Genomic DNA, 12,255 nt, shown 5'->3' with positions numbered 1-12,255 from the left:
TTTCCTCCACTCGTAGCCCATGAACAGTGCTCATTTCAACTTTGAAAAGACCAGTTTCAATTTCTGAAATATCAATTTCAATTCATGAGATACCAATTTCAATTTTAGAAGACTCATTTTAATTAATTAAAAAAACTCATTTCACCTTTTTTCAAAAAAACTCAATTTCAATTCATAAGCTCCCTGACTTCCCTTCACTTTTTTACACAAGAAGAACATTGCAGCATGTTAGAGGATCGGGCTCCCTCACCTTGTCCCCTTTCCCCACCCACACGGCGCCGCGGCTGACCTCCACCTTGCTGGCTGGCCGCCGTCTCTCTGCCCGCCCAGCTCCAGCCCCCGCCCCCGTCCCCGCCTTGCCTCTCCGCGCTCTCCCTGGCCACCGCGCCGTCCACGCCGACTCGCCCCACGACGACCACCGCGCCGTCGCTCCCCCCTCATCTTGAATGCCGGCGTGGTGGCGCGCCACCGGGAGCTGCGCCTCCAGCCACCAAGATGGTCACCCGGTCTGCTGCTCTTCCCCCTCGGCACTGAAGATTTGCTTCCCTGTCTCCCCCCGTTGATCCTCGAGTACCAATTATTTGCAGGATCGATTCACCTCCAGCGAGAAGCCGGGGGGGATTTCCACTTAGCCGGGAGCGCCACCCACCACGCAGCAGCAGCAGCAGATGAATTTCCACTTAGGATTAGTCGGGCTGGATTTCAACAAGCCAGTACTCCAATTTTATTAAGCCAGTACCCCAATTTCAAGTATATCTTCTTGTGCTTCCCAGAATTTATTTCGCAATTGCTGGGAATTTATGAGCTTATTCTTCATGTTTTTTCTTCAGGATGATCCAATATGCTGAAAAACACCAAGTGGAAATTGCATGCTGTTTGACTTAGCATGCCCGGATGTTGCCAAGAGGCAAGGATTGTTCGAAGCAACACCAACACATTTTATTCTTCATGACATGCACATACATCTTTCACTGGAGCGCATTGCCAGCATGCCTGATTACCAAAGCTACTGCATCACCGTTGCTTCAGTGTGTAGCCTCATCTCCGAGTACGATGTGATCCGCACCTATTGTTTACTTGATATTATTGGTCACAGGTCTTTGTTTGCTGCTTTCTTGGCATTGCCGTGGGATCCTGGACAGCAAACAAATGCTGGTACCAAATACCTAGCTAGCATTGGTATAACTGCAGCTATTTGTGTTCGACCTCTCAGTTGTTCATGGACTTCAGTTGAGTTGAAAGCCTGGTCTCCATCGTTGCGGCATGTTCCTGGTCAACATTACATGTGGCTGATGATTTGGAGGATAACTGACGATAGACCTATTACTGCATGTTTGGTTATGCTACAGACCACTGAATTTTGTTCCAAAGAAGTGAGCTCATGGAAGATATCTGGTTTCAATATCATTATCAGTATCCAAGCTGACTACTGGTATGCGTGCTCTGTTCCTGACAATACATATCTGCAATCCATGGCCGAGTGCTCTCCTGCTGAGATGCTGACTTTGGATCCAGGTGACAGTGTATGGATTCCTGTTGCATATGTTGTTGTTACCGATGGCGTATGGACCGTCATGTACTTCTGGGTGTTCCTTGTTCTTCCACGGGCATTTCAGTTCCTTGCTTATGTTGCCATTTGGAGCTCCTGCAGTGTGGAGTTTTGTCAAGGCAAGTTGTCAGGGGATCCAGGCATCTGGGCCCTTCTCTATTTCCTGGGACTTTTCACTCAAGCTGAAGTCATAGGAAGGAGGAATGTTGTAGCTCCAACCTATTACCACGGCCACTGCCTCAACCATGCTCTGACAACGTCTCTGTCAACCAACACTATTACCTTGATGCTTTCTGTGACCAAGTGAACATCAGCGACGACTACTTTCTTGAGCAAGTCAGCGTTGTTTGCTACCTCAACCTCGCCAAGTTCCGCCTCAACTACGGCACCCACCGGCCACCGCCACCTTGGCGAAGTCATGAAGCACCAAGTACCATGGGATCCCTTTGGTTTCCACATTGAGTTGGCTTGAGGGCAAGCCGAAATTTAAGGAAGAGGGAATGTCAGCGGCCTCACTCTCTGTAGCTGGGCCGTACAGAGGGGTGCCTCTTGGGCCCGGGCCTGCCAGCAAACTACTACTCCCTCCGTCCGATAATGTAGGACGTTTTTTGACACCACACTAGTGTCAAAAAACGTCTTACATTATGGGACGGAGGGAGTACATGAGATGAGTACAAATAGAACAGAAAGGCATCTGAAGACGGGGACGAACGGAAGGGCTTCGGCCTCAGCGTGGCGTGGTGTCGTCTTCTCCGCTTTCCCGTTCCTGTACTGCTCGTCTTCCTCCCCTATCCCCTCCATGAATTCCATTAGTTAGCTTCCAATTCCTCCATCAATGGCTTGCAACCTTTGAATCATAGCTGGGTTGTTAACATTTACGCTGATTCTTCAGTTCAGTTAAGTTGAGACACCCAATTCCTCTGTCCCTCATCTGAAATCTCTTCTTCAGTTAAGTTGAGACACCCAATTCACCTGTCCCTCTTCTTAAATCTCTTCTTCAGTTAAGTTGAGACACCAAATTCCTCTGTCCCTCATCTAAAATCTCTTATTCAGTCTAGCTTGAGACAGAGTTTTTTGCTTCCCCCGTCCCGCAACGGCAGCCGCAACATCAGGTTCAACAGTATCATCAGTTTCGCATAATTTCTTGAAAAAAAAATCTGTTGCCATTTCCTCAATCTGCTTCTTTTCCTGAACCAAGTTCCCCTCTGCATCTTTTAGTTTCCCTGATCTTATTTTTCCTCTGTCGACATGCGGCTTTTCATTGAAAATACATATGCTGATTTGTTCCCCCTCTCTGATAGTAGTGACTCGAGCGCGTTGGCGCCATAGCATCTTCTCTTCTCTGTACAGATATATTCATCCAACTCATTTGAGCTCTGAACCAGACTTGTGCCTTAGCTTCTGAGTTCTGAACTCTGAACCAGTTTTTTTTTTCTACTTCAGTTCAGTTAAGTTGGGACACCCAATTCCTCTGCTCCTCGTCTGAACTTTCTTCTTCAGTTAACTTGACTGTGGAATATCACATTGGATGTCCAAAGGAACAACAATGTACTGCGCCGTATTGACTGTGGGGTAAACTTTTTTTAGGTGTTTCATTTGGCAAAAGAAAATAATAACATTTTGAAAAAAGGGGGCTCAGTTAAGGAAAGAGGGGACTTTTTTGGCCCTGAACTGAACTGAACGGAAGGAAAGAGGGCTTGCTGAGCCTCCCCTGTTCCTCCCTTCAAATACCCCCCCTCCCGCCCCAACCAACAAACGCAACGGCCCCAACCAACAAACGCAATCCCCCTCCCACCGTCGCAAGATATCCGAGGCAACTCACCCCGTCCCAAGAAATTCTAGCCAAGAAACCGGAAGCAATCTCTGTCCGCCTCCAATGGCCCAGGAGGCCAATTGCGACGGCGAGCCTGCGATGGAGTCGGCCGCCCTCGTCCCCGGGCCGCCGGCTGCCACCCCGCCCCCCTGGACGGACGAGGGGTCTCTCCAGTTGCTGGAGATCCTGCGCCTCCATCTCCGGGGTGTCCCGCACTGGATCATCCCCCGCTACGTCATCACCGGGGTGGACCTCTACGATCGGGAGCCCCAAGAGCTCCTCCGCGCCCACCCCTCCGCCGCCTCGACCGACGGCAAGAAGGCGCTCTACTTCCTCAACCGCGTCCGGGCCAAGGCCAAGAACGATGGCTGGAAATGCCGTATGGCTTCCGGCGGCACATGGAAGTCCGAGCGTGCGCCGGTGGACATATGGGGCGCCTCCCGCATCGCCGGCACCCACCAGAACCTGTCCTTCATCATCAAGGGACCCAAGGGAGAGGACCTGCGCTCCGGCTACATCGCCCAGGAGTTTGCGCTCGCCGGCCACGCTGGTCGCCTCGCCGGCGGCGACCAGCTCGTGCTGACCAAGGTGTACTTCACCCCGCGGGGAGAAGAGGCCGTCTCCAAGGCCAAGGAACGCGTGATGGCCAAGGCAAAGCGCAAGAAGACGGCCGCCGCCGCCTCCTCCTCCCGGGCGCCTCTTCCGCCCGCAGCCGCCTCCTCCCCTGCTCCCGGCAAGACGCCGGCTCCCATTGCCGCCTCCTCGCCGGCTCCCCCCAAGAAGGCGGATGCCCCTTCGTCCTCATCGCCGGCGCTCATCGACCAGGCAGTCTCCGACTCGTCCGCGGGAGGATCCACCTCATCCACAAGGTTGCTGCTGTTGGAGGTGGGTGACTCCCCAGTAAGCCAAGCCCAGGACTTCTCGATCCGGCACATCCTCAGGGCAGCGGAGCTGGTAGGCTCCTCGCTGCCCTTGAACAAAAGGAAGCCTGTCCCATTTAGTTGTGATGGCTTGTTCTTGCTCCAGGAAGGGCCCAGGAAGAAGTTTCCATCATCTCCATAGAAATCCTAGACAATGTAGGGGCAGTGATCCTGGTTACCGAGAAAACTCATCTGTGATGTTAATTCTTGAATACTTTGAGTTCATTTCGATGAAACTAATGCTAGTTTTGCCTGATGAAACAAATTCTTGCTCTTCATACTGTCTGGATGCTGGTTTGGTCTTGTTCTTTACGGAGATCGTTATATTTGTCTTGCTGCATTTTTCCTTTTTCCTGTTGTAATCACAGCAGACAAGTGGTTCTTGTAGAAAGGAGTTTCTACTCTGGCCTTTTCATCATTTTAGAGAATTTCTTATCTCTGGTGTATTGCAGAAGGGCTTGATGTGGATATGTTGATATGTATGTGTCTGATGCTCTTGCTAACAACTTCTGATTTGTATGTCAAGGTGTAAAATTGCATGTTTAACAAGCACTCTGCTCTTATGTATCATTTTTGTTTAGCAAGCACTATCATTTTTGTTTAACAAGCACTCTGCTCTGATGCTCTGATGTATCATAGACATCTAGGGGCAGTTATCCTGCTTACTGAGAAAACTGATCAGTGGTGTTAATTCTTGAATACTTTGAGTTCATTTCGATGAAACTAATGCTCTTTTTGCCCGATCATACAAAATACTTGTTCTTTATTACCGTGTTTTCAGACATAATTGTTCTTGTTCTTTATACTGTCTAGTCTTGTTCTTTATACTTGTTCTTTACGGAGATTGCTATATTTGTGTTGCTGCTTTCTCCTTTGTCCTGCTGTAATCACAGCACAGACAAGTGGCTCTTGTATGAGGATTGACTTTCTACTATATCTGGTGTTGAGCATGAGGACTGACTGATTTTGCTGGGTCCCCACTGTTGCTTCACTATCAGTAGTACTTCCTCCGTCCCATAATATAAGAGCGTTTTTGACACTACACTAGTATAAAAAATGCTCTTATATTATGGGACGGAGGGAGTAGCTTCTAGTGCAGCAGAAGACACTGGAAATTCAGTTTCCCCATTCTGCATCAGATTGTTGAAAGGGGTATTCTAACTGAAAAGGTAACTGGTTAGAATTGATAAAGATGTTGACTCATTTTTTCTTGCTTAAATTGATTCAGCTGTTGCATCCTTTTGTATTGCTTAATTAATCTACACAGGAGAGGTTTCCCTAGTTCTATATGATACAATACACCTGCTCTAGCTTTCATCGAATGTTACAGTTTATTGTATCGTTTTTGTTTAACAAGCACAATTTGACATATCAGTTTATTAAGAAAGTAACAGCTCAATTTTCCTGTAGGTGGACTGAGGTACAATTTCTATTATTGATGCAGAGAGGAGGCTCTTGGTAAATGTTCTACAAGTTGATGATAACCAGCATTTTGTTTTGCTCTCTGAGAGGTTGTTCATTTCATTTCTCTAAATTTGAAGTGTATATCTCTATCCGTTGTTCTCTTCATACTACAGTTGTGTACCCCTGCGATTTTTTTATTTATATAATTATTTCAAGGAAACAAACACCACCTTTGTTGACCAGTAAGTGAACACCTAAAAGGTTATGTTTGCTCATGATTTTGTGCAGAAAGAAGTTACTTTTTGTATTTAGAGTTGAACAAATTAAATGCTGACACCTATAGTATTGTACGAAACAACGTGGTCTCTCCAGCCATGGACATGGCTAAATTATTATTTTCCAGTTCTGAACATCGAGCAAGTAGATACTCTCAACATATGTTACCTGAGATTATTATAAGAGCGATTTGACAAAAGGTGTTCACGTGATAATTTATATGCTTGATTTTCCCTAGAAAGTGTAAGGATCATCTCCTTTAAGAAATTTAAAATTTCAGTCAAAATGCAAGTAATTTCACATAAAATTGGATGATCTAAAAGCTCATAAAAATGATAAGGATGAACAGAAGGCCATTTTTACTTGTATCGTGTGGTTGACAAATTTTGTATGTTTTCCTTTTCTTCCCACTTCCAGAACTTAGCACAGTTTTTACATATCTCAGTAATCATTGACCATGTAATTTAAACAATTGTCTTCTTTTCCTGTAGTTCAACATCCCGCTAATAGATATGGTTCACATTGGAACGGTAGCAAGCAGTTCTTATTCTTGCTGACACTCTCTAAATGGAAAGTTGGAACACATCATGTAAATAACAGTGAACTCCCCCCATTAGAGGTTCTTATGGTTACATAACCTGAATTAATATTTAATAGTGATAGGATCCAACAGAAATGATTTAGTCAATGGTGCTCTGAGGACATGTTTGTCCTGATTTTGCTCTGTTATATATGGTACGTAATGTGCCAACCTTGCATGGAGTTGCTTGACCATTGGTTTCGTAAAATTATTGTCTACAGGAGAACATTGCCCATGCTCCTCACATATTATAAAGCTTTCCAACAAATTATTGTCTACCTTGTATGAGGATTGACTTTCTACTATATCTGGTGTTGAGCATGAGGACTGACTGATTTTGCTGGGTCCCCACTGTTGCTTCACTATCAGTAGTAGCTTCTAGTGCAGCAGAGTACATCGGAAATTCAGTTTCCCCATTCTGCATGAGATTGTTGAAAGGGATATTCTAACTGAAAAGGTAACTGGTTAGAATTGATAAAGATGTTGATTCATTTTTTCTTGCTAAATTGATTCAGCTGTTGCATCCTTTTGTATTGCTTAATTAATCTACACAGGAGAGGTTTCCCTAGTTCTATATGATACAATACACCTGCTCTAGCTTTCATCGAATGTTACAGTTTATTGTATCGTTTTTGTTTAACAAGCACAATTTGACATATCAGTTTATTAAGAAAGTAACAGCTCAATTTTCCTGTAGGTGGACTGAAGTACAATTTCTATTTTGATGCAGAGAGGAGGCTCTTGGCAAATGCACTACAAGTTGATGATAACCAGCATTTTGCTTTGCTCCCTGAGAGGTTGTTCATTTCCTTTCTCCTCGTCTAAATTTGAAGTTTATATCTCCTAGAAGGTTATGTTGCTCATGATTTTGTATGGAAAGAAGTTATTTTTTCTATTTAGAGTTGAACAAATGCCCGTTAGAGCATCTATTGCCATGTTTTAGTTCAACATCCTGCTAATAGATATGGTTCACAGTGGAACGGTAGCAAGCAGTTCTTATTCTTGCTCACACCCTCTAAATGGAAAGTTGAAACACTATGAAGTAAACAACAGTGAACCATATATATTAGCCTTTCACTTTCCCTTTTTGTAGTTTAAAGGTTTATCTGTTCTGAATAGTTCATTAGACATGAGTTGCTTGCGGTTACATAACCTGAATTAATTGTGATAGGATCCAAGAGAAATGATTTAGTCAATGGTGCTGTGAGGACATGTTTATCCTGATTTTGCTCTGTTATATATGGTACGCAATGTGCCAACTTTGCATGGACTTGCTTGACCGTTGGTTTCGTAAAATTATTGTCTACAGGAGAACATTGCCCATGCTTCTTACGCATTTTAAAGCTTTCCAACAGATTCCATATGTTAGTTTGCATGGAACTAGTTCTTCTCAAATCAGTCACCTATGTTTATATAATTTAAATGGTCAGAAAATTACAAAAGAATTACAGAGCCACAACTGGTTTCTTTTCTTGATCAATGGTACTACCAAGCATTTTTTTTACTGATTTTTGGTCTGCATTTCACTTCATCAGGAATGGAACTAACTTAATATTGTTGTTCTTGATGCCAATCTGTGACCTAACTTTAGCACCAGCTGATGACCATTTATATGCTACTGAGAACTAGATTATAGTGTTCCAGTTAACCTTTTGGTTTGTGAAGTTTAGTTGCGCTTCATAAGAATATAAGAACAAGAACAATTGCTTAATCCCTAATTCATTTTGTTTTTTATTCATGCTATCTACTATGTGTGTTTAAAGTTTTTTTTAATCTATTGACCATGGTTGATGAATATGTTGGAATGATGGACTTTCCTGAGCTTCTGTGGTCTTGGCCTGTGTCTTCATGCTCATGCAGTCGCAACCCTATCCATAGACTCACGTGAAAAAATAAGTACATGTTACAACATTTGATGATCGCTATTTATCGTGACAGGAAGTGTCAATGTCCCCCCTTCCAGAAAAACATAGGAGCGCAAATGACCGCACATGAGGCATGCCAACTTCTAATGGAAGTCATGCCGGGAAGAGGCGAATTCCATGCCAACCATGCTGTGTGTATATGTGAAAGGACCGACTGAACTTCAGTACTCAAATCGAATCCTGGTGGTAACTAGCTCGTTGGTGAACTTTGTGGATCTGCGGATGGATCTGACACTGAATATGATCCCACAGGGACAGCGAAAGAGATGATCACTGAAGATGACACTGCTACAGGAGAGGAATTCCGAAGATGATCCAACCGTGGTACAAGAGATGATTCTTTGATCAGACAAGAGGTTTCTGAGCTGGAGTAGATCCTTATTAGTTGAGTTATCTTGCAGCTCGAAGGAATTATTTGCATACAAGTGTTGTACGTTGTAATCTCCTCTGTTTTATGAATTTCGGTGTAAGCATGAAACTTTACTTCTTACTATTATTATTATTTTTTGCAGGCAATTCTTACTACTACTTCGGTACGAGCAATTTGACATAATAGCACGCTTTTCTCTGTACCTTGATGAAATAGCACATCTTTCTTTTTGTTCGATTCAATGGCACACTTTTCCTTGGTACAAACTGTCTTTTATCAAATTGCTCTATATGGTACAGGATGGACATGGCGCTAGGTGGGTTAGCTGTGCTATGTTACGCTCACTGGGTGCAGTATAGTAAGCTGCGCCCAAGTGGGCCGCCCAAATAGGGGGTTTTGTCTCTGACTATTTCTTAAAATAAATTGCTGGCTGCTGTTTTAATTATATTTGAGGGTTCGAAATAATCTAAAAATTTATGAAAACTTCTTCCTGTAGAAAAAAAATTATAAACTTTTTTTCAAGCCTCTTTGGAACAAAACAAAGCCCCACAAAAATAATCAATATTTTTGGAATCATGATTATATCATATTATATCCAGTTTATTTATTATTTAGGGTTTGAACTATAAGTGTGTTGTGGGTATCTCCAAAATTAATGGAATTATTTCCATATGATAGCAGAAGGCTAAATATGTGTTTTGAAGATATTCGACGAAGTGAAATCCCTCGATTTAAGTAGATCAAAGATCCATGCAATTTATTCAATAGTGCATTTTTATTAGTGTTTGAAGATTTAAACCATTCCAACCCATGTACAGTAGTATTTTGGGGTGAGTCCATATGAATATAGATATGAAATCCATGCCAAACTAGTGGCGAAGCCATGTACAACTGGGTAGTCAATTGACTACCCAACTTTTTGGTAAAATCAGCATACACATCTAGAAATTCTACCAAAAAATAATACGAATACCTATATTTGATCACACAACTTCAAATTAAATACACAAGATTGTAGCTCCGGCACCGCCACTAGGAGTGACCTATATTTGACTACACAACTTCAAGTTAAATACACAAGATTATAGCTCTGGCACCGCTACTAGGAGCAACCACTGCCACTAGCCATCCACATTGCCAAAGGACATATATGGCCTCTTGGTAGTGCGGCCATAAAAGCCAGAATTATTTTCAGTACTCATCTAGTGGAGTTCGCTACACATGATATTGTATTATTTTGTGTAGCAAAATTATGCGCCTCCGTCTATTCCATGGGTTACAAGCTGCAACAAAGTCAAAGCAAGATAACATTCGAAGGAACTCCTATTTAAGAAATCACTTTAGCTATATGCAAGTTGCCTGAAAATTGAGTTAGGGTCAGTCGATTTTTCTGACCGTTGATTGCTGCTTCAAGATCTGCGCTTCCTTTTTTTTTCTGTTGTGTGTTGTGTCTGATTTTGGGCTGGAAATTCAATTGACCAGGACCTTAGCATGCTGAAGCCCATCAGCCCGTATGACGACCCAACCTTCCTCTATCTTCTTTTGTTTTTGTCTATATTTTTTTCTTCTGTTTTTATTTGTTTTTTGCTTTTCTTTTTTCTTTTTCTTTATTAGTTGGTTTTAAAATTTTCTTTTATGGATATTTTTAGGATGTTCGGTGGGCGTAAATGTATGTACATAAATACTATCTATATGTGAAAAAACTGCACTATTATATAATTTTTCTATGCATATTATAACAAGTGCAAATTAGTGTAAAAGTTGTGTGTAAGTTTGTCTTAATTTTCTTTCCTCTCAAAGGGTAATAACAATGCCACTAACTAATTCTTTCTTATAAAACTTTATTGTTTTGATTTAGTTTTAGTTTTATTTTATTTTCTTCCTTCTTAAGGGTAACACCAATGCCACTAATTCATTCCTTCTTAGAAAACTTCTTTTTTTGCCATATTTGCACTATGCTTATTCTTGCATATTTTGAATATGCGCATTTTGTGTGTATATTTTGTGCAGATTTTTCATTGTTTATTTTACTTTTTTTACCTTTCTTTCTACTTAAAGGGTAAATACCAATGCCACTAGTTCATTCATCCTTAAAATACTTAATTATTTTTATTAGGTTTTAGTTTTTATTGGATTTTATTAGTTTTAAAGGGAATACCAAAGCCGTTAATTCACTCTTTTTTTAGAAAACTTCATATTTTAGTTTATTTAGTTTTGTTTCATTTCCTTTCTGCTTTAATGGTATTACCAAAACCACTAATCCATTATTTCTTGCAAAACTTCAGTATCTTGATCTTATTTTAGTTTTCGTTCAGTTCCTTTCTTCTTTGAGGGTAATAAAATTTCACAAATTCTTTATTCCTTTTTTATGAAAAATCCACTATTATATGCCTATTTTTTTATTTTTTAAAAGAGCATTTTTGTGTATATTGGATGCAAATTTTGTTGTTGTTTGTTTTAGATTGTATTTTTTGTGTTTTAGTTTTTATTTCATTTCTTTCTTCTTAAATGGTAATACCAAAGCCACTAATTCATTATTTCTTAGAATATTTAATTATTTTTATTTTTTAGATTTTGTTTCATTTTGTTTCTTCTTTAAGAGTAATACCAATGCCTCTAATCAATTCTTGTTATGAATATTGTTTCTACAAAAAAAAATCCACTATTATGTGTTTATTCTTGCTTATTTTTAAAAAGTGTAATTTTCTAAGAAACAATCCACTATTTTGTGCTTATTCCCGCATATATTTGAAAAGCGCAATTTTTTTGTATATTGTGTGCATTTCTTTATTCTTTGTTTGACACTCTTCTTTCTTTTGAAGGGTAACACCTTGCCACAAATTCATTCCTTCTTAGAAAACTTTCTTTTGAAACTTTTATTGTTATATGCTTATTCTTGCATATTATGAATAAGCGCAATTTCTGTGTAAACTATGTGCAATTTTTGTCTTTATTTTATTTGATTTCTTTCTTTCCTTTTTTAAGGATAATACCAATGCCACCAGCTCATTATTCTTGGAAAACTTTTTTTGGCTGGACTGTGGTTATTTTCATGCTCTATTGCATTCGATTGAAGGATGTGCCAAAAAGTTGAGAGATTATACAATTTATATATGATTTTTAGCACATGTGTGTATCTGTATAGTAGGTTGTGCTTTATTCATTTCTTTGATCGCTTGCTTACTCACGTACAGTTCGAGCTGTTGTACGCATGCATTATCATTCATTTTTGTGTAGAGTAGTTAGCCGCAACGGATAATGGAAAATAAAAACTGGGCGGGCCAGCCTAGAGGAGAGAACACAGAAAAAAATAGAGTCTTGCCTGTGCATGTGGAGTGTTGCTTGCTAGTGTAGTTTAGCTGATAATACGGTCTTGCAGTTGCATGTTGGACTGATCAGCTGGTTCGAGCTAGCTAGC

At 41.1% G+C, this 12,255-nt stretch overlaps 1 protein-coding gene across 4 annotated transcripts; it reads left to right on the top strand.

The window, feature by feature from the left end:
* Window positions 1–220: 220 nt before the first annotated feature.
* Window positions 221–9,379, top strand: LOC123149830 (uncharacterized). 4 transcript variants are annotated; one of them, XM_044569573.1, is made up of 7 exons: window positions 221–506; window positions 588–750; window positions 831–1,432; window positions 1,516–5,451; window positions 5,693–6,999; window positions 7,240–7,339; window positions 8,481–9,379. In XM_044569573.1, the coding sequence occupies exon 4, from the start codon at window positions 3,426–3,428 to the stop codon at window positions 4,422–4,424; it is 999 nt and encodes a 332-aa protein (XP_044425508.1). In that variant the 5' UTR covers window positions 221–506; window positions 588–750; window positions 831–1,432; window positions 1,516–3,425; the 3' UTR covers window positions 4,425–5,451; window positions 5,693–6,999; window positions 7,240–7,339; window positions 8,481–9,379. The 4 variants fall into 4 exon arrangements, with proteins under 4 accessions (XP_044425508.1, XP_044425506.1, XP_044425507.1 ...); XM_044569571.1 differs by having other exon boundaries at window positions 831–5,451; window positions 5,693–5,793; window positions 6,764–6,999; XM_044569572.1 differs by having other exon boundaries at window positions 831–5,451; window positions 7,273–7,339.
* The last annotated feature ends 2,876 nt before the right edge of the window (window positions 9,380–12,255 follow it).

Source organism: Triticum aestivum, chromosome 7A (genome assembly GCF_018294505.1).
Source record: "Triticum aestivum cultivar Chinese Spring chromosome 7A, IWGSC CS RefSeq v2.1, whole genome shotgun sequence".
Lineage (NCBI taxonomy): Eukaryota > Viridiplantae > Streptophyta > Magnoliopsida > Poales > Poaceae > Triticum > Triticum aestivum.
This window is presented reverse-complemented; position numbering and strand designations above follow the sequence as displayed.

Excerpts from the sequence above, each read along its gene's own strand:
- LOC123149830 (XM_044569573.1), top strand. The coding sequence starts at position 3,426 with ATGGCCCAGGAGGCCAATTGCGACGGCGAGCCTGCGATGGAGTCGGCC.